This window comes from Pangasianodon hypophthalmus, chromosome 25, assembly GCF_027358585.1.
Source record: "Pangasianodon hypophthalmus isolate fPanHyp1 chromosome 25, fPanHyp1.pri, whole genome shotgun sequence".
Taxonomy (NCBI): Eukaryota; Metazoa; Chordata; class Actinopteri; order Siluriformes; family Pangasiidae; genus Pangasianodon; species Pangasianodon hypophthalmus.
The window spans coordinates 14,658,322-14,685,126 of record NC_069734.1 but is presented as its reverse complement, the minus strand read 5'-3'; the positions used below and the strand labels follow the sequence as shown (position 1 = coordinate 14,685,126).

Sequence of the window (26,805 nt, the reverse complement as noted above, 5' to 3'; positions counted from 1 at the left end):
ACACCCTTGATAGTACACCCAACCATCGCAGTGCACTACGCACACACACACACACACACACACATACACACATTCACACCTAGGGACAACGAGGAGTAGCTAATTTGGAGTAGTAATCTACATGTTTCTGGGAGTTGGGAGGAAACTGGAGAACCTGGAGGAAACCCACATAGATACAAGGAAAACTTGTGAAACTCCAGTAACAAGAGCTCAGGATCAAATCTTGAGCCGTGAGACAGCAACGCTTCCTGCTGTAGCACCATGCCACCCACATATGAGATTGACAACTGCTATTTCAGAAGTTTTTAGAAACTCAAGGAATGTTCAGGGAAAAAAAAAAAAAAACATCCATACATCCAAACAATAGAGTAAAGCTGATCCAAAATCAATAGTGAGCATTAAGATACACAATGAGCTGAAAGGAAAAGTTCATTACTCCTAACGGCCATTAACCAGGAAAAAGGGAATGGGGTCATTCTTTCAAATGGCACAAATTACAGCATGGATGAGTGCAGTGGCTAATTAAGTTTAAAAGAGAAAGCAATATGTAACAGGTAGAAATGCATCTTCAAAGCAGCTTTGTTCTCTAATTTGAACACATCCTCTAATTAGATGGCCTATTTTTCAGACTCTCTGAGGCTGAAGGGCTCTTAAAGGTACATGAGAGAGAGAGAGAGAGAGAGAGAGAGAGTGAGAGAGAGGGATCAGAGACAGAAAGAGAGAGAGAGAGAGAGAGAAGACTGCGTTCATGAACATAGTAGAACATACAGTATATAATGTGGCAACTCTGTGTGTGTGTGTGTGTGTGTGTGTGTGTGTGTGTGTGTGTGTGTGTGTGTGTAGTCAACACAGTGCTGCCACGATGATTCTACGAATTATTCTGGCTCTCATCTTAGAGACGATGAAATAAATGTGCAGATTTCTACGTAGAAAACATGACCCTGCCCCCGTAGATCTGAAACCCATTAATACTGCAGCATCACACTCATGAAATGAACATTTGAGCACAGGATGTGAACACTGTGTCTTCAGTGCAGAAGACTAAGAACAAAGAGCTGAGAGCTCCAGAGATTTTTCTGCAAGTTTTGGAAGAAATCTTTTCCATATGCTGCATCAAATGAAAGCTCCTGGTGGGAAAAAGACACTCTACAGTTAGAATTATGCAGGCGATCTCTGTTCACCACCATGACTTGACTGGGTATTAACATTCAGAGCACAACATCTTGTTCCACTGCTCTGCTGATCTTGCTTTGAGGCCTAATGATTTGTGCTCACGATAGTATCTGAAAAATGTTTCCAAATATCAAAATCTGTAAGGCAAATGAATTTTCCCAGTTAAAAACAACAGGATTTTGGAATTTCTCCCTCTTTGGTAGAAAAATGCTACAGTACTACATGCTACTTACGGAGCGTGGAGTATCAAGGATATCTGGGTATCAAGGATAAATCTTCTGAATATCATTCACCAACTTCTATCCAATTAGAGAACAAATAAACACTTACTTTTTTCCCTCGATTGGTAGACATCTCTTGTCTGTCACTGCGTACTCGTACTTCTTTTGTGCCTAAATTTGGAGCATGACGAGGTTTGACATATCCTAGCTGGTGTATGATGTATGCGTACAAATTTCACGCCAATTTTGACCTGACACAGTGTTGACTGTGAATTACTATTACAGGATTGTCAGAGCCGCAGGAACTGCTTGAAATGGAAACATCCAGAGCGTGCGCAGGAGTTATTTTACATTTTAACATCTCCAAACACATTTTTCCAGCATTTGATTAATCACAATTCAGATCCTAGATGAATCCGGACAAAGTCATCTTTATTAACCAATTTGTTTGGGACACACCTGTGTTTTTAACCAACATATTTTTGGTCAAACAGGCCTACCCCATGGGCTAGAACTGAACCCTGGTCCAGAACAACTTCCCCAGTCCAGCCAGGTTTGATCTGAAGCATCAAAACAATATACTGTGCCTCAGAAAATGCAAAATAGTTGGACACTGTTTCCCTGTTCTTCCTTACATTACATAAATCAAGTTGTTTTCTGTTCTTTAAAACGGACAAAGTTTATTGTTAATGTCAATAATCTCAAGTTTTGCTGCATTTCCTGTGGAAGCTCAAGAAGTTTGCTCTGACCCCTAACATCCTTATAACTTCTACTGCTGTTCCACTGAGAGCATCCTGACTGGTTGCATCACGGCATGGTGCCGCCCACAACCGCAAGGCTCTCCTTCGAGTGGTGAGAACAGCAGAACTCATCACAGGCAACAGACTTGCAACTTTACAGGACATCTACCGGACACGGTGCCTGAGGAAGGCTCACAAAATCACCTCAGACCTCAGTCACTCAGCACACAATCTGTTTTCCAGACTGCCATCTGGCAACTGTTTTTGGAGCATCCAGTCACGGACAAGCAGGATAAAGAACAGTTTTACCTGCAGGTTATCGAGCTCCTAAATAGCTCTATAGCCTGGAACCCAATTCATTCTTCTGTTCCCAGTTTCAGTGTCAATTTACATGTCCGCTGTACTTTGTACTGCACCAAAGTAGGGTGTAATCTACACAGTTTTGTTCTTATATTGTTATATTGTATAATGTATTTTGTATCATTGTATTCTTACTGTACCTACCTTTATTCTATATTAATCATATCAACTTGAGTCTCGCCATAAGCATTCCAATGTATTGAAATGATAAATAAACTTGACTTGACATGACATTACTAGCCAAAAGCTCAAACAAACCCACCACAGGATGCTAAAATCTGCGACAGACTCAAACATTTGTGCAGTGGAGGGTCTTCCATTAGTCATGTTGTTATTGTAGTTCAAGATAATAACCATAATTGCTTAATCATTTCTGTCATGACACATATACATGCTTCCCACACTGTTGGGATGACTGAGATGAGTGTCATATTGTGTCTGTTTATGGACAGATGGGTGACAAATTAAAGGAGGAAAAATATCTTAGTGATGTGCAGGCCACCAGGAAGCGCCTAAACAACTTCAATGCACTATCTTTCAAAAGATAGTCCCTAAGCTGCCTAACATGTCGCTCCAAAATCTCCTATAGATGTTCAATTTGGGTGAGATCTGATGACTGTGAAGGTCACAGCATATCATTTACATCATTTTCATCCTCATCAAACAGTTCACTGAGCCCTCATGCGGCGTGGATATGGACGGAGTCAGTTCAATAGATTTCAGAATAGAAATGTTTCTTCATAGGATAAAAGTGATCAGTCAGAAGAACTCTGATTTGCAGTGATGCTTTAAGTGGACCCAAAATGTCAGCAAAAAAAAAAAAAATGCCTTCCACAGCATAACACAGCCATCATTCTTTCCTTTAATTTGCCACGTGTGTATTTCAGCGGTGCAATCGTATGTTCAGCACTTTGGTTTAAAACAAAACGTATTGGCTTAGTCTTACTTCCTCCAAAACTCTGCTGCATACAGAAGAAGGAAATCAAAATGACCAAACCATACATGATGGCTCATAACAAGGGTAGTGAATAGAAAATAAAGAAATGATGAGTCAAATGTTGAATATAGAGCGACTGCAGTTTTGAGATCAAGGAAGAGAGAGAGAGAGAGAGAGAGAGAAAGGGAGAGACTTCTCTTCTATTTGACTCTGAAAAAGGATAAAAGAAATAAAGTATAACTACTTTTGGATAAAATCTGACAAGACGCAGTCCCTGCAGCTTGTCAGGCTCAACTAGCATGAAGCGGCACTTCTGACTTATTCAGCGAGATTTAGAAGTCATGAACAACCACCAGTGGGCCTTGTTCTAACTTTTAGGAAGAATACTGACTTCAGAACTCCGTATATCACTGACACACACACACACACACACACAATAATACTGAAAATGAATAAGCAGTTCTTTGTTCTTGGACAAGAAGCTGTCAGTCATGGCTGATTCTCGGGCTTTGGATGGCTTTAATATTTAAACAGGCAGATATGGACGTAGCATTATTCACTGCAACAGACCACCCAGTTTCTGCCTTGTTAAAAAATATGGAGACATTTTTAAATCGTGAAGATTTAAGATTCATAAATCTGAGTAACGTTTATAGCCCTGTGGGTTCTGTTATGGCCTCCTAACACACGATTCAGCTTACTACAAAAACATATCTCCCATGTTAAATGCACACTTAACCTCATTCTCCTGAGTGGTGCAGCGGTTAGCCTATTGTATAGCTTTCCGACTATGCTAAAGCCATCCATGGCTGGGTAAATGACCCTGCTCTCTCTCTCTCTCTCTCTCTCTCTCTCTCTCTATGTGTGTGTGTGTGAGTGTGTAGGGAGATGGCGTGGGTCTGTGATTCAATAATGACTAAATTAGGAGAAAATGGGGTGAAAAAAGGACACTTACCCTCACCAGTGGTTCATGATCATAGATTTTGGTGGAGCAGGAAGACATTAATATCAACATAGCCTCAAATAAATTTAAGTCAAATGCTATCACACTTGACTTATGCTACACACTATTATCTACTGAATGTTTAGAGTAGCTCTGTAACAGACAGCTGATGCAGTCGATAGCATACAGTCATCCAGCATACAATCTAGCAAAATGTTTTGAGTAGTTTTAGATGTACTTTTGTTCAACTGTGTTTAGTACAGCAGATGTGTTTGACAGATTTCAGCAAAGTTTCCAGTCCAACTAGATTTCAGAAACCACTCAGACTTGAAACTCGTCCAAAAGTATTTGGGCATTGGAAAAGAGAGATTTTTTTTTTTCTCAGGCTTTGCGAAACATGCTTTGTAAACATGCTGCACCACTATCTAGAAAAGTGAGTTTATATGTGTAAAATAGCAAAAAAAAATTATCATTAGTCAATCAGAAGTCATAATTAGCATTTGAATGGAATTTAATTGGTGACTTTATGGAGTTATGAAGGACTTTATGAAGATTAACATTTGTTGCATGGTTGATATACTGTATATGATGCTGCTCTGCCCCATCTGCCCCTATGGATGAGCCACGATTGCTTACCCTCATAATATTTAATGTTCACTTTGCAGAGGCTCTACTAAATTTTTACTATATCATCTGACCTGATTTAGTCTGCGAATTCGTTAGTGATCTGCGACGCACACACAGCTGCATTGTAGCACTTCTATTGACTCTAGATAAAAGCATCTGTATTCGTTGATGCATAATTAAAATTTCCTGCAGGTATCAAACTGGGCACGGTCTTTGTGCCGGTACAGCTGCATCACAAGTGGCCTCCATCCATCCCACGCTGACATTGAACACACACTGCAGGAGATTCCATTACCAGAAGACCCTGAGGCTCTGGACCTGCCGAGCAGTGTACAACAGCGCAGAGGACAGGCCTGCACCGAGCTAAATATGCTGTGAAAAATAGACGGCTCCAAAACAGATTAAATGCAATCTCACTCATGCTCCCACTCGTGCTCTCTCTGTCTCTCTGCGCAACCAAAACAGAAATGAAAGTGGCCATGGATTTGATGCTTTCTTGGTATTGCTATTTTTTGCCCCTTAACAGTCCTTCCAGACATGAATTCAAACCTCTTGACAAAGAATGAGTGCAACCATTTCGATTATAGAGTACCACTAAAAGGCAAGAGAGAGCAGGAATCTGAGAAAGTCGTTCAAAAATGCATACAGGAAGTCACTTAGCAACAATGATAACTTCGCTGTTTGGCTTAGAGACCCCACATAGGACCATTGAAGACTTAAAAAAAGAAGTAGAAGAAAAAACAGCATGCTTTGAGCATGCTCACTTACAGATATTTGACACTGAGGAAGATGTGCTTGCCAGTGGTGGAGCCAGGAAGTAATTTCAATTGATTCCAATTGGTTAATCCTGTTTCTTACCATAATAACTGGTAACCAATAAAATGTGGTTAAACAAACTAAGCAACACATTCGTTGAATATTTGACGTTTTATGAATGTCATTATGGTGCAATCACTGTTTAAAACAATGCTTTCTCACACGTATATAATCATCTGCTCTGTATGTGTGTTATGTTAACCACCCACGTAGAAGCATTTAGAACAATCATAAAATCTTCCAATGCTTCTGGTGCTTGCTCTGTGTGTATGTGTTAGTTTATGTGTTAGTTTATGTGAAATGGTTTACACTTTACATTTGCACTGTTTGCACTCTATCTGTTGTGCCTTGTAGATCTACATTTCTACTCTATTTATATGTATCCATTTGCATTTCCATTTGTATTTTTACATCCTTTTTTGTGTGTGTGTGTTATCTGTATCCACCTAGGGTCTGAGAGTAACATAATTTCAATTCTCTGTATGTGCTGAACATGTGGCAGAATTGACAATAAAGTTGACTTTGACTTTGACTTTGACTTATCCATGTGTTAGTAAGATTGTGTGTGTGTGTGAGATTTTGTGTTTGGTTTCTTACCGCGCTTGGTGAGCAGGACGTTTGCTTGTCGTCTGCCGTTCCCGTTCTCCACGAAGCACGTATAGTTACCCAGGTCCGTTTCTTCTAAGGCATCTATGGTCAGAGAGATGGACACTTCCTGTTCTCCCAGGTGCTCCCGCAGAGTCCTACAGGACAGTGATGCGCATAAAAAAAGATGCCATTACTTAGGAACTGATCCAATCAAGTATTACAGCAACGCTTGGTATCAGCTGTGTACTGGAAAAGGTTTGGTTTGCTAATGTAAGTTTTTATAATAAGCTATTAATGATATCATGGTGGATAGTTGTAGCATTACCTAGTTTTTTTCGTCATCATAACACGGCAGTGTAATGGCTTACACGAAAATCAGTATAGGCGATGTAATATAAAGAGCAGCAATGATCTGCCTAAGTCACCAGCAACCCCAATAACACAACAGATTATGGAAAAGGCAGTGTATTAATGAGAATTTCAGTAAGGGACTGTCATAAGAATACACCATGGGCTGTATAAATACAGAGATTTTGCTTGCACAGTAGGAAAGACTACTCAATAATGTGGTTTAGAGGAGGAAAAAAAACGCTGCTTTTCTTAGCAGCTACCATGGAAACTAAGCCCGGTTAGGGGAAGAGAAAAAAAAAAACAATATTCCATAAAAGAAATGAAGCTTCTCATCACTTCTGAGTCTCCCTCCCCTCCCTGTTCCACGTTCTGTGCTATTTGCTAATAATTCCGCTGTCATTGTGGTGCTTTCCACATCACGCTGGATTAATAACACACGACAGATGAGTGCCAGATCACCAGTGTATTGTACCCTGTCCTCCCCAGAGGACACTCCAGTTCGTTTAATAACAATTAATCACCACTGCTCTGGCAACACTTGCGCCGAGAGTAAATCAGACAAATTACAGCATGCGGGCCATGGCAGAAGGGCTAATAATGGCTGAAATGTGTCCACTCTTCCTGTGTACCCGTCACTCACAGGTTCTATCCAGGGCTTTTTCTGCTGACCCGGGACCGGCCCCTGCTAATAAAAATCCCATTATATTATCGTGGAGAAGCAGAGACTGAACTGACCTGGCTGGATCAAATAAGCCTTTCTCTGCTATGCGGTCAAGAAGGAGGGCTGTTATTGCCTTGCACTTTCTTCTTCTTGTGTTTCTATCTCACACACACACGCACTAACTCAGTAACATATTAACACACTGATAAAACTAATGAGAGGCCATCCAGCATGAGTCAAGTCAAACCCATGAAATCAGAGAATCATCATACACCACAGTGTCAAGATGCCACTACCCTTCTGTTATGTTGTGTTACACCACAGCACTGTTGAATCAGTTCTTTTCATGTTTCTGTTGATTCATTTCATTTCGCAGCAGCTATGGCAGTTCTTCCAGCTCCAGGATACATTTCTAATACATTTCTATAGAAAAGCTTTAGTGTAACTGTTGATATGATGGAGTTTTCTGTGATGAAATGTTTATTTAAATGGTTGTTATTTAAATGTTAGCATTTTTGGAAGGAGTCTCCAGTATCAGTGCTTTGTGACAATCAGCGGTAAAGCTGTAACTTTACGTTTCGGACACGGGGAAGTCTTCAGGAGTGAGGGCTGTGTGGATTCTCAGCAAGATGCCAAGCTGAATCTTCTTCTTATTTTCGAGAGAGACAGAGAAAAAGACAGACTGGTGAGGGAGCGACTGTTTATAGCTGCTGTAATGTAAGAGATAACAGGTACTAACTTGTGCAGGCGTTCCATAACATTAAATGCAACTAAACAAATAAAAACATGACATAATTAATAAATAATTGTTAGCACTGATAAATTATTGCCGTATAAGAGGAATGTTGTTATAGGAAAAGAATCCACCTTGGGATGGTGTCAGTAAACTCACTTTGTGTCAGACTCAGCTATTGATTATTTTTCTATGACAGCATGTTGTTGTGGTTTATTCTTATGTGTTACAGTGAGTTCCTTTGTGTTATCTTTTGTTAACTTGCTTGTGCAGCTAGTCTAATAGCTCCTGCATACCCTGAATGACAAACTCGCCTAAGGACCTGTTTTAACAAACTTCCAACAGCATACTGCAGAGATTTGCTGACTTGCTGACACACCAACCTTAGAGTAAGTGCAAAAGTTAGGTTTGGTTAAATAATCCACATAAAGCTCTTACTGTACTGTAAGCGGAGAGGTAAACTGTCTGCACATAGCTTGCAAATAAAAACAAAATGACAGCTTTATGAAAATATGGTACTTCCTTCATCTCTCATGTGTTGAAAAAGCGTGTGCAGAGTAATTGAGTGATTTCTTAGCACATCCCTTTTGGCATCATTAAGCCAACAAACAGTTGAGAAAGTACATCTTTAGATGCAATATTGCTCTGATAAAGAGGCAGAACATAATGTACAACAGTACACAAGTAAAGACGTCTCTTTCTCTCCCATCCATTCTCTCTCTCTCTCTCTCTCTTACTCTCCCCTCTCTCTATTCCCTTGTTTATTCTGACAGCAGGATTGGTGAAGAGCTGATGATTTTTAAAATGTGCACTTGACCATGTGCAATACTTTAGCCTTAAAGAGTCATTGGAAAAAAAAGGCAGCTGGGGAATGCCGGGGAGGTCAGTGTGTTTATTCATCTGTGCTGAGCCCAGCATCTGTATGTGTGTGCTTTGAGGCAGCTCAAGCCCCTGACTACAGTCAATATGAACGGGAAGAAAAACACAGAGAAGCCATTCAAATTCATACAGAGCAGCAGCAGCCTTTGGTTATAAATCAAAATATTTAATATCTAACCCTCAGCAACATGCATAATATCTTTTCAGTTTATAGTGGCATATGAAAAATGCCACACACACAAAAATGCACACATATAAACAAAAATATATTCAACCAGCAAATAGTAATAACCAAGACTCCAGAGGCTCTGTGATAAGCAGCTTCATGAGAATGTAGTTTTAGGCTTTGATGGCTCTGAAGCAATGTGAGATAGGAGTCTCGAGGCGATGCATGACTGACATGTCTCCAGGGCACAGTGGCAGTACAAATACACTGTCTGATCCCCAGTATGGCACAATGCCCAAACCCACAGGCTAAGACACAGCAAGCATCAGGGTTATGGCTCTCATGGCTGTTGGGATGCTGATAAATCTGAAGTATTATCATGAAACTCTTTTATTCTATACTAGATGGGAAAAATGAAAAATATATCTTGATCTGCAAGGTAATACACACACACAACCACACATAAACATGCATCTCCCCTTGGCTTTTTCCTGAATCTGTCAACCTGTCAGTCAACATATACTGTAGACGCACTCCACTATGTCACTTATCACTCCTACCAACATTCTCCTCCATTCTCTTCTTATTATTTTTCCCTTCTTTCTCATCTTCGCTCTCTCACCCTTCCCCCAGCTGTCACCTCCACAGCCCCTAATTGGTAGGATTTTCCCCAAGGATAGAGGGTGATGTTGGCGCTCCACCTCTGCTGGTCTAACAAAAATATGTTTCTTAAATGTCACTCAGTTGACCGCCTCATTTTCTCATTCTTTTCGCTACCTGTCTGACCATGTGTTAGTGTTAACCTTTGTATCAGTTTCCATTTGCTGAGCATAGGGGAACAACGTGAACTCTGGCTGGGCACAGTGTGTGGGCTGGGAACAGTGTGTGCATGTTCAGCACACATGTACATACATATGTGTGTAAGGACATGTGTAAGGACTGTACAGCAGAAATACATTAGCAAGCATATGGTAAACTGACATATTCTGGCTTTTTTAATTAATTTGAAAAATTCAATATATTGACTGCAAGTCGCAGCGAGAGAAGAAAATATGTCATGAAGAACAAAGCCTTTTCATTGTAAGATATTCCATATCTCATTTCTCAATGTGGCCGAGCATAATGAAACAATAATCATTTCCTCTACTGCAGCAATGGAACATTTTTATCATAAATGAGTGTCTTAGTTAATGAAGAAAGCCAAGACTTCATGTGAGTATGGGAGAAAATGGAACAAAAATGAGTGTAATGAATGAAATATGTGGAACGGAAAAACCATCAAGCACATTCCTTTCCAGAAAAAAAATAATAATAAATTTGCATTTTTACTAATATTACACTACTACTACTACTACTACTAATAATAATAATAGTAATTATAATAGATTGTAATCGAGAGTGCACTATGGTGTCCAACAAGGTCCTGTTCTAGGTTCTCTATTATACTCCAATTTAAATCGTTCCCATTGGACATGCGAAAATACGATATGGTGTCCCACAAGGAACTGTTCTGGGTCTGTTATTATTCACTCTTCATATCCAGCTTCATGGACGTGTAATTTGCAAACATAATGTTAGCTTTCATTTCTATGCCAATGACTATGAATTGAAATGTCTGTCTCTTAAATTCTGACAGAAATAGAATTTTTGCGCATGCTGAGATGCTTTTCTGCTCACCACAGTAGTAAAGAGTGATTATATGTGTTATTATATCCATCCTGGCAGCTCGAACCAATCTGGCCATTATCCTCTGACCTCTCTTATCAACAAGTTTCCACCCACAGAACTTTTGCTCACTGTGTGTGTGTGTGTGTGTGTGTGTGTGTGTGAAAAACCCAGGAGATCAGCAGTTTCTGAAATACTCACCCCAGCCCTTCTGGTACCAATATCCATGCCACGATCAAAGTCACACAGATCCCACTTTTTCTTCATTCTGATGTTTGATGTGAACATTAACTGACCCATATCTGCACTGTCCTGCCGCCACATGATTGGCTGATTAAATAACTGCATGATAGTGGTAAAGTTCAACTATCATCCAATGAGCTTATCCATCCAAATACTGATGTTGGATACTATATCTGCCCTCAGCAAGGTTGCTGATTTCACCCTAGGGCATGACAGAGATACTGTGACTCCTAAAATGCCAAGGAGTTTGGTGTAAATCAAGATGCTAGCTTATTATTCAATTACAGTGTAGTAACATCTCTCAAAAACATATTAATATATATGCATCTGAGACATTACTTTACGCTACAGTACATCAGTATGTGCTTTCCATAACCTCTAGATTGGGTCTCTTTAAGGAAGCTTCAGCTAGTTCAAGTGCTTTACATATAAAAAATAGAATACAAGGTATTTACAAGGTCAGTACAAGGTATTTATAATAAAGCATGTTAAAGATGTCAATCACAAATGAACTATTCGTAAATCTATGAGAATTACTATGATTCATGTAACTTTAACCAAATACTATGTCCTAAGTATAATCTAAGACTAAGTGTGGAACTTAAAACGCAGTTTTTTAGTTACATGGAGATCAAATTAAAACTAGCATGTATTGTAAGGTTACACGAAGACCCTTAACCTTAGCTTTCAAAAAGCTGTCAAGCTCTTAGGAGAAATCAACATCCTTATTGCAGGCAGTACCCAACATACCAACATCAGAATTTCTGAATAGTCTTCAAAAGTTTCTCTTTATCAAATATTTTAGGTCTTTCATTTTGCATTGCTTTGCTGCTGAATCGGTCCAACTGACAAACTGACAATTATAATTATGGACCATCAGTGTGAAAGTGAAAGCCAACCATTACGTTTGCAAATTACATGTCCAATGGACTGCATATGAAGGGTGAATAAGACGGGACCCAGAACAGGCCTTTGTGGGACAACATGTTGTATTTTTAGGTTCTCCACTTATGCTTACAAAGTGTAGTGTGTCAGTGTAAACTGGACAAGAACTAGTTTGTCTAAGGCAGTTGTGTTTTTAAGCCTGTTCATTAAAATATAATAATCAATATTGTCAAATTCTGTCCAACAGTACCAACGCAGAAGGACATCCACATTAACCACTTTAGCCAGCAATGACTTTGAACAATGATAATTCCTAAAACCAAACTATAATACCTGTAATTAATGCTCATAAATTGTAGCAAATATGAATGTAGAAAAATCAGTAACATCTATAATCAAGAGTTCAGAATACCCTTAAGTGGTAGTTTTTTTAATGACAGATACCACATCATGAATTGCAGCAACACTTCCACTTTGTCCATGTGCACAAGGGTTATTGTTATACCTAGTTTATTTAAATATTAAGAAAATTAAGGTTATAGACTCTGAGGAAATCAAGGACAAACACTGTCTTGGGGTCAGAGATTTTGTCCCCAGAGATTTGTAAAACTCAGCTGTAAGTAAAACAGGTTATCATAGATTCTAACATAGATAATTGTAAGAGATACCGGGTTACACTACAATACAGTTTCCAGCTAGAGGACAACATGATGTATATTACTCTAGTTTGAATAGGAAATTATGGGTAGTCATGTATAAATGAGATATGAGTAGGACTGTGACTAAGTGTAATCATGACAACTATTATGTGCACATTTACAATCCTGAAGGTCACTCTTAAGATTGGTATCAATTGCAGGAGCCATAGACACTCTAAAGCTGTTTCTATACCTGTCTTAACTGCAATAAATAAATAAATAAATACTTCTGTTTATGCATCATCTTACACAAGAGTTTTCTGCTGGCCAATCTCAGCTTTATGCTTAATTAGGAACTGTACATTGCTTCATTAATGGGCCTTAACATACAGTGGATATAAAAGTCTACACATCCCTGTTAAATGGCAGATTTTTGTGATGAAGCACCTTTTGATTATATGACACCACTCAGACTTTTTGGCTAAGAGTCTATCAGCGTGGCACATCTTGACTTGGCAATATTTTCTCACTCTTTCTTGCAAAAATATTTTATATTCATCAAATTGTAAACGCATCTCCTGTGCACAGCCAGTTTCAGGTCACCCCACAGATTTTTAGCTGGATTCAGGTCTGGGCTCTGACTAGGCCATTCAAAAACATTGATCTTCTTTTGGTTAAGCCGTTCCTTTGTTGATTTGGATGTCTGCTTTGAGTCATTGTTGTGCTAAAAGGGGAAATTCCTGTTCATCTCCAGCTTACTAGCAGACACCTGGAGGTTTTGCACTAAAATCGACTGGTATTTGTAGCTATTCATGATTCCCTCTACCTTGATAAAAGCCCCAGTTCTGGCTGAAGCAAAACAGCCCTAAAGCAGGATGCTGCCACCACCATGCTTCACCATGGGTATGGTGTTCTTTAGGTGATGTGTTTTTTTTTTGCACCAAACATACCTTTTGGAATTGGTCTCATCAGAGCATGATGTTGATCTTGGATGTTTTTTGTGAGAAAGGGCTACTGTCTAGCCAACCTACCCCATAGCCCAAACATGTGAAGAATATGAGAGATTGTTGTCGCATGCAGAGAGTAATCAGCACTTGTCAGATATTCCTGCAGCTCCTTTAATGTTGCCGTAGGTCTCTTGGCAGCTTCCCTGTTAAGTTTTTGTCTTGTCCTTTTATAAATTCCATGGTACATCTAATGTTTTGGAAATTTTTTGTACCCCTCTCCTGATCTATACCTTTCGACAGTGAGATCCTGTACAGGCTTCAGATCATGGCTTCAGCAATCGGATGAAGCCAAGAAGATCTGAAGAAATTCCTACAGAAACAGCTGGTCTTTAATTGGAGTTAATCAGAATAATTTAATTGATGACAGCTGTATGATATTTACTTTTGAACATGTGACTTAATGTGATTGGTTCATTCTGAACACAGCCACGTCCCCAATTATTAAAGGGTGTGTATACTCATGCAACCAGGTTGTTGTAAGTTTTTTCATTTTTAATATTTTTCCCTAAAATGTTTCTGATTGTTTTTCACTTAATTTTTATATGTTGCAATTTCACACTGAGGGTGGGAAAAGTTCTGACATGACTTTTTATAGGCACTGTAAATACATTGTTGTGACATTTCAGTCTTTTCTATCTAAAGCACTTTCACTTCATTTTCACCTGGAATATGCTATATAAGACTATTATTTTTTTAATTATATGGTGATCATAGTCATGGCCACCTGCAATAAAATGAAATGGAAATGGTCTATGGTAAGAAAGGTAGAAGAAGAATGGTTGTAGTGTAAAGAAAATATCTGTTTTCAGTTGGTCATGGACATTTGGTGGAATGGGAATCCAAAGTCCAGTGGCACTGAATAATCTGCCACCACAGAAAACCAGTGGACCAGTACAGGCGGATTACTGTTAGGTCTTTTTCACCAACATAGAGCTGGTGATGGTTCTAGAGCTAGTGTCTATGGTGCATTTCCAACATTTTATATTACACTGCATTCTCAAGGCCAAAAGAACAACTTCTTCCTGATTAAGAATGAATTAAGAAACTTGCACAGCAGCATAACGTTTGCTGGCACCCTGAACTTGCAACTAGCTCCATTTGGCACTTTATAAGTGGAAAACATGCTGAATGACTTGATTGTGTGAGGTGGGGTGTACTGAATAACCCGACTGTATGAGCTGGGGTGTACCGGATGACTAGAGTATGTGAGCTAGGGTGTACTGGATGACTAGAGTATGTGAGCTAGGGTGTACTGGATGACTAGAGTATGTGAGCTAGGGTGTACTGGATGACTAGAGTATGTGAGCTGTGGTGTACTGGATGACTAGAGTATGTGAGCTGTGGTGTAACGGATGATTCAAGTGTGTGAGTTTGAGTGTACTGAATGACTCAATTGTGTGAGCTTGGGTGTACTAAATGATTCAGTTGTGTGGGATAGGGCATACTGAATGATTTGACTGTGTGAGCTCGGGTATACTCAAAGACTTGATCAAGTGTGCAGGGGTGTACCGAATGACTCAGCCGTGTGAGCTGGGGTGTACTGGATGACTAGAGTATGTGAGCTGGGGTGTACTGGATGACTAGAGTATGTGAGCTGGGGTGTACTGGATGACTAGAGTATGTGAGCTTGGGTGTACTGGATGACTCGAGTGTGTGAGCTGGGGTGTACTGGATGACTAGAGTATGTGAGCTGGGGTGTACTGGATGACTAGAGTATGTGAGCTTGGGTGTACTGGATGACTCGAGTGTGTGAGCTGGGGTGTACTGGATGACTCGAGTGTGTGAGCTGGGGTGTACTGGATGACTCGAGTGTGTGAGCTGGGGTGTACTGGATGACTCGAGTGTGTGAAGTGGGGTGTACTGGATGACTCGAGGTGTACTGGATGACTCGAGTGTGTGAGCTGGGGTGTACTGGATGACTCGAGTGTGTGAGCTGGGGTGTACTGGATGACTTGTGTGTGTGAGCTGGGGTGTACTGGATGACTCGAGTGTGTGAAGTGGGGTGTACTGGATGACTCGAGGTGTACTGGATGACTCGAGTGTGTGAGCTGGGGTGTACTGGATGACTCGAGTGTGTGAGCTGGGGTGTACTGGATGACTCAAGTGTGTGAGCTGGGCTGTACTGGATTCAAAGCTCTGTGAAATATGAAGGGAAACATCTAGAACAGCTAGACCTCAGACTCAGGGCTATGTGTTCAGCAGACTGTTTAACCCTGACTTCATGCATTAGATCCTGTCAGCACTGTGTACTTTTAGTCTTACCATACCTTAATCAAGACTGCATGCTGCGGTACAATGCACAGAATAAAACATTGATAATGATTAGAAAATGAGCAGCCAACATGATTTTCAGAAGGAGCCATCTCACACTAATCCTGTCCTCAACTCAAAATATAAATCAGTAAAAGAGATTCTGCAGTTTATATGTAGAGATACATTTAAATTCCATAAAACTATAGTTATACCATAAACAACCGTCAGAGCCTGTAATCAGATTGCATGAGTAAACTGCTCTTTGTAAATGCTAAATATTACAGTAAGTCTCTTATAACATGGAGAGATTACAGGTCAAGAAGGATCTGGGGCCAGAATTGAAACGGAACATAGTTCAAACTTCAATTTTTGTCCCTGTTTCCACGTAGCATCCAATATCTCATAAAAGGCAAAGATTAATGCATAGTTTAGCTTATCTGAAGACTGCTTCAAGGACACATGCAAGAGTACTACGGTGAGCTACAGCATATCACTTTAAAGACAATGGGTCACATTGACTAGAAAAGTTTTCTCACTTGATTTCACTCTCTCGAATCCGGCTCTCGTCCAGATCCTCAATAAACTTCTCGCCCTTCATCCAGTAGATGAGCGGGCTCACATCACCACTGTAGCCAAAGAACGCTCGGCATGTCAGGTTCACCAGACTCCCTGCAGAGATGAAAAACAGAGTGTCAGAGTTGTCACAGGACTGGTCAGCTCGACATCCATCGCAGACATGGAAGGACCTTGAATAGGTGCTGCTGACCGTACAAATGAAAATCACACCACGCGCATGCTCCTTTTATTTTTATTATACTTATACTAGCCTAATATGCATCTATCAGATGCATAGATATAAAAGCTGTGTTAGTTGATGTGTGATGCATCTGCTGCAATTCTTCTAATACTGGGAACAAATCAGTGTATTCTTCTGCATGCTTACTTCACAGAGAGTTCAGTGAGATAAGTGTTTCATTATACTCTATATATTATTAATGTATAATCACAAACTGTGTTTTGAATATTTATGGCAGATACATGTACATAATAAAGACAGGGAAATCAAGTGTTGTCTATTTCCCATACAAACAGCAAGTGACAGTCCTGATTGATGTGTAATAGCCTGATGTCTTAGATGTAGAGCTAATAATGCTACAAAGCTGCTGTTCGTGATGAGACCAGTTTCCTCCCCAATCATCTTCGCAACACTGTCCTCAATCACTCAATAAATTGCCTGGAGACATCACTTAAGTAATTCTCAAGTGGGTTTTTTTCTAGATCACATCTATCTAATATCAGATCTAATAAATGTGTCAGGAACATTTTCAGAATCCTGGTCAATTCATTTTTCATATTTAATACGCCACACAATGATAGCACAGCAAAATTATTCACACAGGGAATGAAGATTTATTAGAAAACGCTAAATTAAACCAAACCAAACCAATACAGCACATGCTGAGTGTTTTTCAGGCCACTGCTGGCTCTTCTATCACACAGAGGTGTTTGACATAAAGATGATGGTGATTCAAATAAAAGTTTCTGGGACAAAAAAAAAAAAAGATGGCACATCATGAAGCCAAATCATCTCTGTTTATTTTAAGTTAAATGAAGTGAGGATCACCTGAAGAGCAGCTTATTACGCTGCCCGTAGTGTATATGTGGTTAAGTAAACAAGCACTGAAGCATTACTGCACAATTGGTGTTTATACTGCGAAAATTATTCAAGACAAGATACAGACATATTAGGCAAAAATTAGCCCAAAAAAAAAAAAAAAGGCTTCTCTTCTGTCAGTATTATAGCCTTTAATATGCAGTACTTGGTTTTCACTTACACTACTCTCAGAAAAGTCTCTCTTTTTTTTTCACAGAAGGACACAAGCAGGTAGTGTCTTAGAGCGTTCAGAATTCAACCAACAGATTTTTCTTTGGATTTGGATTCATCAATCTGAGAACACTACAAAAATGTTGTGGTTTGAAATGGGTCTGTGATCCAAAGCTTTTGATTCAGTAAACCGTGATATATTTCTTTTCTGTCTCTCCTCTATAAAGTATTGCAGGTATTGCTAGAACGCTTTAGATCACAGACTTTAGGAAAACATAAATCACCCAGTACCTCTGTCATTCAAAACTCAGTACTCAGTCCTTGCCTTTTTATCATATACATGCTAGATGTTGGACAAATTTTCCATAGTCATGGTCTTAACTTTCATTGTAATGTTTATGAGATTGAAGTTATATGTCAGTGTAAGCAGAATGAGAATTTTCTTCAACACAGAATAAACAGTTTTTTTCCTTTTTGATTTTTAAATGATTTTACTTAGTTTTTGCGTACTTGTTTTACATAAAGTGATCTTGTGTGTTAGAAATACGCTAAATAAATTGAACACATACCTACATCCATCTATACATCCATCCAAACATTAAATAAATACAGTACTGTGCAAAAGTCTTAGGCACATGCAAAGAAATGCTGTAGAGCAAAGATGCCTTCAAAAATAATGAAATTAAATGTTTCTACATTAAAAAAATACTATAAAGAGCAGTAAACAGTAATAAAGGAAACAAAGTCAATATGTGGTGTGATGATCCTTCACTTTAAAAAAAAAAATGGTAGTTTCAGGTACAATATGTGCAGTTTTATAAGGAAATGAGCTGTAAGTGTTACTGAGCATCTTGTAGAACCAGCCACAGTTCTTCTGGAGACTTTAACTGTCACACTTGCTTCTTATTTTTGCAGCGAAACCCAGCAGCCTTCATTATGTTTTTTTGTCTGAAAAGTGTCTCTTATGTAATCTGCTGCTTTCTTTACTGACATACAACCATTTTTCTGTAACATTTAATTTTGTGCTGGAAAACTAATGTTTGGAAATCTAAAATGTTTTTGTACTGAATCAATAATGTAGAAGTCATAAAATAAAAATCTATAACAAAGTTTGTACTAAAAAAAAAGACTTTTGCACAGAACTGTAAATAATCCAACTTAACCTTCTGTTCATCGACAGCTAGAGAATTTATTTAAAGAATATGAACAAAAATGGTGTACATCCCATGTGTAGAAGGTGTCATGGTGTTAACTTCCTGTAAATAATAACAGATATTTTGCATTAAAATTAGTAAAGAATGGTGTTATCTTGTTTCAGAAATAAAATTCTGCAAAAAGTATATTGTTTTCAAATGTGAAGTGTAAAACCAGTTAGTGGTAGTAGGTTCAGACTTTAGAAGTCTATAATAACTACCTCAAGGAGTTTGTGGCTCATGCATCAGGGGTCATCGAGTCAATTACATTAGAATTCAATCAATTCCATTCACTCGATGCACCACATTTCATTATCGGAAAGTTTAATCACTTTAATTAATTTCCTCTACAAGTCTCTGAATCACTCCCAGTATGTGAACTGCTCTGAAATCAAACACTGAATTTGTGATATGGATCACTTTTTACTGCAAAAGTAGCTTTCAAACACCTCCTTCAGGCAGTAATGATCAGGATAGCATTTTCCTTTTGCCATGACTGATGTATGGATTGATGCTGATGTCAGGGTGGTGAACTCAATTTGAGACCCTGAAGGGCTCTTAACTAAGAGTATTATGTTTTTAATGTATTATTAATATAAGTGCATATCTCCTCTAATGTGATAATTGTCACGAGTCACTTCGACAATGTTATTTTTGCCTCATAATGATGAAATTGTATTAATTCATACCATGCTTTTGTACTGCATGAGTAAAGAAGAAATCATATAGGTTTTCATTGGAGTCCCATTTGGAGTCAATCATTATATCAAAGGCTGATTAACACTGGATGCATTTTTGAAGCGTTTTTAGACACCCATCATATGCTGCAGATGCACAGGTCGGTATTTAAGTCCATAAAAACTTCCACTTTCAATACAATATTATTTAAAATAATATATACTGATGTCATGATTGCGCAGTCTGTGCTGTAGCTGCAACGTGAACAATAATGATACTTATGGGTAATTATGTGGTTGTTCACCGTTCCACTTTCTTGTTTCACGTTTTTATGATAACTGTATTGTAAATACAGCAGCTCCAATACCATCTGTCCCTACTACTCATGTTTCACGGACACTTTGTACATTAAGGGTGTTGGTGTTCTTTATAAAATTAAGCATGCTTCTGTGATGACACAGATGTAGATTGGATGGGTGTGGTGATGGTGAATTCTACATAATACTGCTGCAGAATGAAAATGTTATATTATATATATATATATATATATATATATATATATATATATATATGAAATTCTGCATTGAATACTAAGTGAATACATTGAAACACATTAAATCCTTTGTCAGCATTTACATTAATGTCTATGAAAAAGCTGTTATCTCTCCTGGACTAACATTAAAATACATCCTAATATGCTGTGTAATTCCAGACTGTTGAAGGTGACATTGAAGGAGAAAGCTGGCACTTTATCAGTCGACAGCTTTTGACAAAGTAAAGGCCAATAAAAAGGTGAGACGTGGAATTAGGACGGCAAAATGAAAGTCTCAAACTTTTGTGGAAGAGAAGCTTACAGTCAGCAGCTTTATATCTGCCTGGAGAAGCATAAAGGCTATGGAAGGATTGCAAAGGAAGACCAACTGTGAAATTACCTCTGGGGGCTCTTTTACAAACAAAACTGATATGGTGAATGGCTTGAAATATTTTTTTATTTGATATTTGATGCGCATCAATTTAGAGGAGAGAGGAGCTGCATCAGTTTCTAGGTTGCCAGATTTCAATAGTACAAATAAAGAAATAGTATTAAAAGCTTTACAGAGAAAGCACCCCATGCAAGACAGTGCATGTGGGAGAGTATTTCACACGTACTCAATTTTTTTAATTAGTTTTTTTGTTGTTGTTGTTTGTCCAAATGTCCTGCATATGTCTAAGAAGGTCACTATGGTATCTATTTCGAAGAAAAACACACCCACATAACGTTAATCAAGCCTCTGTCTCCTCACTCTAAGCTAAAAGGGATCCATGAGAACTTTTTTCCTGATTTTTTTATAGCACAAATTCAATGCTTGATTCTGACTGGTTAAAAAGTGTTGATAAATTTTCTATAACTGTAACTCTGACAATATTTTCTGCTGCAGGTTTATATGAATGCACTCATTCTAATATGTTTCTATATTAACAACATACACAGGGACTTGTACTGTAGATGCGCCACATAAACGGATTAAACCGTGTGTAGCTGCTGATACGGTGAAGTGAGATATGAGGAGATAATAATAACCGTTATTTAACCAGGTAAGTCAATTGACGACCTGGCCAAGAGGCAGCATAAAAAGCAGGTACAAAACAATAAAGACATAATACAACTACAAATAACACAATTATGAACAGTGACATAAGAACAAACAAATAACTAAAAACAAGTACAATGATCCTGTATTATTGACTGAATAAAATTTTTAAAGGAAGTAAGTGAAATGAATGAACTAAGCTTTAAGAAAACTGAAAAGAGTAACGACCAAAGTAGGAACGAGCTTTAGGTATGCAGAAATTAATAAAACTACTAGAACGCAAATTATGACTTGTATTATGAATATTAAGAAGTGACTGTAAATATAGCGGAGTTTTCCCAATAAGAGTTTTGTAAATAAACAAAAACATCCAGTTTATGAAGGAGAGTTTTTGAAGCAAACCTATAAACTACATCACCATAATCCAGAATTGGGAGCACTGTCATTTTAACCAGAAGCTGTTCTGAAGAATGCGTAAGAGAAGATTTGCTACGATAAAGAAAACCGCTACGAGTTTTAACCTTTGTGAGCAGTACATTTATGTGAGTTTCAAATGACAGTTTGCTATCGAGCCAGATACCAAGATATTTGTAGCATTCAACATAATCGATCTCAGAGCCATCCAATGTGAAAATTTTAGGCGGATACTCGACACGTGGAAGATTTCTGTTAAAGACCATACATTTTGTTTTATTTGTATTTAAAACTAAATGAAGACTAGAGAAAGCAGGTTGGATGCGAGTAAAACTGGCCCGCAATAAAAATAGTGCAGTAGTCAGAGAAGCGTTAAATGTATAAATGATAGTGTCGTCAGCGTATAAATGTACATGAGAATCACCTGCATCAAGAATAATGTCATTAACATTAAATAATATTCAAAAGTATAGGCCCCAATATGCTTCCTTGTGGGACCCCTTTGAATAGGGGCAAGGGATCTGACAGAAGCCCCTCCACCCTCACTGACTATAAACGACCAGAGCAGTAACTCTTGAACCAGACCCAGCTCTCAGAGAGTCCTATACCTCTTAGCCTATCCAGCAATATTTCATGGTCCACAGAGTCAAAAGCCTTTGCCAGATCAACGAATGCAGCTACACGAATGTACTCCTTCTTGTCAATGGCACATATGATGTCATTGAGAACCTTAAGTGTAGCAGTGATACAGCTATGCCTGGACATTATAAGTCTCCAAATGGTGCATAAGCTGCTTGTTGACCAATTTCTCTAGTATTTTAGAGAGATATTTGTTTAGCATTTGTGGAAGGAGTCTCCAGTGTTAGCTCATTGGAACAGTCAGATGTTTTTTTGACACAGGAAAGTCTTTAGGACAGAGGGCTTTGCGGTGAACTAGTTTCATGGACGTTCCACAACATTAAATGTAACTGTACAGTATGTAAATGGAAAAAAGTATGTGTGATTCTTTAATGAATAAAAATTGTAATTGTAATTGGCAAGCTGCTGTAGTATAAGAAGAATAAAACCCATTTAAAGTGCTGTTATTGGGAAAAAAAAATGTTGTTGATTATGTCCCTGTAACAGCGCATGCTGTTCTGTTTTATTCCTTACATCATGGGTTGCATGGAACATTCTCCAGGATCCCTGGTTCGATCCTAAGCTCAGGTTACAGTCAGTTCTCCCGTGTCCATGTGGGCTTCCTCCTGGTTCTCTAGCTTCCTCTCACTGTCCAAAAATGTGCGAAATTGCCTCTGTGTGTGAATGAGTGTGAAAATGTGTGTGCACGGTGCACTGTGACCGACTGGTGTCCCATTCAGGATGAATGCTCGTGCCTTGTGTCCAGTGTTACCGGGATTGGCTCCAAATCCATCGTGACCCTGAGCAGGAAGAAACGCTTACTGAAAATGAATGGATGAATGAATAAAATATTGATTTCAGAAAAATAATGAATATTGCCCCTAGAATGTTGAGGTTATAGATTCTTGTAAAAACATGAGCGTGGTTATTGATGACTCGAAACACAACACCAGTACGAGTTTGGCAAAAGCTCAGTAGTAGCTCTATATGCTGAGAAATCCAGGTGCTTACATTGCTTCATAAATCATTTATCTCTTTAATATGGAGAGCATTTTCTGGATTTTCTCTTTTATGTTATGAGCAAAGAATCATTAATACTTAATGATCTCTCTCATGTGCTATACTCTGAATTTTAACTAACCTTCACTCCGCAGTACAGAGTGTCATCCTTATTCCAGAGGCTATTGTAAAGGAAAATGCATTGCTGTCAGATGAGCAGGTTAAATCAAAAACTAAGCTTAGTAAGGATTTTTAGCTATTTGGAGTATTATGCTGGATTTATTCATTGGTAGAATTTGTATTTACGTATAATCTAGTCTATTTTGGATGCTACAACAAAGTGCCGTGTAAAGGAGCAATAAAGTTTATTAAATTGACCTGTTCTTATTACGTGCCTGTACTGCAGGAGCTGATGCAAGTACAATGGGTCTTCTGTCGATACTCTGTTTAGAGCTGTGAGCTGACAAAAACACATTCAATGCAGAGAGTGGGAGAGAGAGAGAGGGAGAGAGAGAGAGAGAGAGAGAGAGAGATACGCAGATAGACTGAAAAGGAGCGGATGAGAGTGATGTTGAATTGAATGCAAGAGCTCTAATCTGACATGCCCAGAGGAACAACCATTTTTGTCGGCACTGCTCCTCTCTTTTCCTTGTTCATCACATTTTACATATCTCTAGAGGGAATTCCGATCGAGCCCACCTCCCCTCCATCTCTTTGCCTTCCTTTCACTTGGGACAGCTGTCTGACAGTGGATACTTTATATGATATGTGGCAGTTGAGAAATGTGTTTGGTATAAACAACACACACTCCTGTTTAATGGAAGTGAGCACAAGAGACTCAGTTATATATGCTATAACTAACAAAAAAGAAAAAAAAAAAAGACAGCATGTCTGTGCACACACTTGCAAAACACTCACGCCACAGAGAGCCCTGAACTTTACACAAGTCTTCATAATTATTCAGCCGAGTACACTTTGTCAACAAGCCTGATTTACTTCAGCTCCCGTATGAGAGGATGTGAAGAGAGACATCTTTCATGATGCTAATGACAAATAATTCTACCTCTATCAAAATAATTAGTGTACATTAGTCACTTAGGTTGTGTGTATCTCTCAGTGGGGAAACATTTTGTGTTCAATCAGTCTTGCTGCCAAAAACATTTCAGTTGTCTACTGCAAAGCCTAGGTGTAGTTCTACTCTCAGCCACCAGAGGGCATTGCACTACTATGAAGCCAAAACACCATCTTTACACATTTATAAGATAGAGAGGCAGATAGAGAGAGAGAGAGAGAGATCCAGAAGGAAGGACCCTGTTTGTCTAATCACTAAGCCATTATTGAGTTACACAGCGAATTGTCAATGCCTCTAATTGCTGTTTCTGACCACGTGAATGTAACCCATGGTTTATTCATGGCTATGCACTGGTTAAAGATTAACTCTAATGAAAAATGAATCTAAAAAAAAAAAAAAAAAACCAAAGAACAAGACTCCTTCCAGGTAGCGCTTACTTATTATTAGCCATGTCTTACTTTCCTTTCTCTCTCAGTTCTCTGAGGACTCCCACACGCTCGCATTTTTCACTGCACTAACACTCTCGAGTTCACTGATAATGAGCTGATGTGTTACGTCAGTTGTGGAAAACTCAGAACTGGGAAAAGTGCGTCAACAGATTTCGGCGCTGATGACACACTTGCTGCAGAGTTTGAGTTCTTCGTGCCTCCACGCCTGAAACGAGTGGCAAGAGCACATCCGAAAGCTTTTGATTCATTTAAATCCAGACCCCTTGGCCCGGGTGGCTGCGGCTTAATGCGATTGTCTGCTCCCTTTCTCTGCATCCTCTTATCTTGCCTGCCTTTCTTAAGCTTCTCCTCCACAGTCAGAGAGAAGGAAGAAGAGAGGAAAAACTGCAGCACATCCCCCCAGCGAGCAGGAGCAGACGGCCAACGGACATAAAGAAGAGCAGATACGAAAACCATCAGAAACATTATGCACATAGGGAGCTCTCACACACACACACACACACACACACACACACGGTTATTATGAAGACCTTTATTTCAGCGTCAAATTAAGAGGGAGAATGTATATCGCTGGTGATGAAGTGCAGGATTAGTTCAGACCTTGATGGCTTTTATCTCAGAGAGAGAGAGAGAGAGAGAGAGAGAGATCCAGAGAGAGAGAGAGAGAGAGAGAGAGAGAGAGGGCTTCAGTGTACCATTCCAGCAAATCGATAGGTCCTCACAAGTGCTCATTTTATATTTATGTAATTATGTAATATCTTTCTGAGGCAGCATTATGAAACATTTATAAGCTTTGCATTTCACAAATTAACCAGATCACCCTGATGTATGGTGTATGTGATAAACACGTCGTCTGTGTTGTGTTAATTGCACACCTGGGTTCAGTGGAAATGGGAGATTAGACTGGAACGCTGTGAGACACGTGAGCCAGTACAGTGGCCGTACAGAAGCGAGAGGAAATTTTTCATCCTTCTTTCTCCTTAAATCCACTAACTGTATTAGTGACCGGAAAATTGCCTGGAGCACTTCTGAACCGTATTTAAAACAAAAGCACTACTTTCCTAATGAGGTGAAGCTTCATCCCAATTACAGCATAATGACAATAATAACAACAAAAACAAAACAAAGATAAACTCCTTTCCTGTTGATTTTACACGTTTCACACGTAGTGTGCACATGCTTGTAAATATGTGTGTGTGTGTGTGAGAGAGAGAGAGTGAGAGAGAGAGAGATCCAGCTTTTCTATGGTTAATCACGTCTCCATGGCATTTTAATTGCATTCTGCTCTCCTATTTTCTAAGTGCACTCAGCCAATTTGTGCAGTTCATTCAGGACAGCACATTCGCTCCTATTCACGCATGACCAGACGACAAAAACGGTTGGCTTCAGCGCCATTCTGCTTATTGCCATGCTACAGAGAGCTTTTGTGCTTTCACATGCCACAACTAAACTACTGTGTCTTCACAGGTTGTGTGTGTGTGTGGGTGTCATGTTTACCCAAAGCTCACTCATCACACCGTATGCTGGACGCTTTGGGGCGTCCGGCGCTGTGGGGACTCAATGCAGGGGGTCAAAAGCACGGCAATCTAACACACACATGAATGGACTGATGTGTCTGTGTGTGGACTGGTGTCAAAGCCGCTCTGCCAAGCAGCTAAGAATGCAGAACCCCCTTTTGCTAAAATAAGGCACTCGACTACCGGTGCGGGTTGACATTTGAAAAGATCAACGTGCTCCTTTCTCCACTCCTGCTTCAACAAAGAAAGGTACTCGAGTCCACCCAGCAGAGCGCACAGTTCTTGTGCACTTTCTCCTGCCATAGACATACAAATAATAAGTAGTAAGTGTTTCACAGGAATCCAAGGCTCTATGGCACTTCATTTGAGTGACCTTGTTTAAACACTTGGTAATTGAAACATATCATAACAATATGCAGTGCAGTGTTCACAGTTTCACGGCACATTTTGACAGCTTGGCAGAGGAGCTTTTCTTTTTAATCAAAATACATTTAACTAGGCTCACTGGTTCAACAGTGCAGGGCGGACAAATGACACCGAAACTCCAGTGTGCTGCACAGTTGCATGTTTTGGCTGCCTGGAA

At 39.1% G+C, this 26,805-nt stretch overlaps 1 protein-coding gene across 6 annotated transcripts in view; it reads right to left on the bottom strand.

Annotated features, from left to right (window-relative positions):
* il1rapl1b (interleukin 1 receptor accessory protein-like 1b) overlaps positions 1-26,805 on the bottom strand; it is a 350,185-nt gene that overhangs the window by 25,073 nt on the left and 298,307 nt on the right. For all 6 annotated transcript variants that reach the window (XM_053229547.1, XM_034299839.2, XM_053229549.1 and 3 more), the window contains 2 exons: positions 16,423-16,555; positions 6,415-6,560 (listed from right to left, as the gene is read on the bottom strand). In XM_053229547.1, the coding sequence (XP_053085522.1) occupies positions 6,415-6,560; positions 16,423-16,555 (279 nt within the window). The remainder of the gene's footprint in view (positions 1-6,414; positions 6,561-16,422; positions 16,556-26,805) is intronic.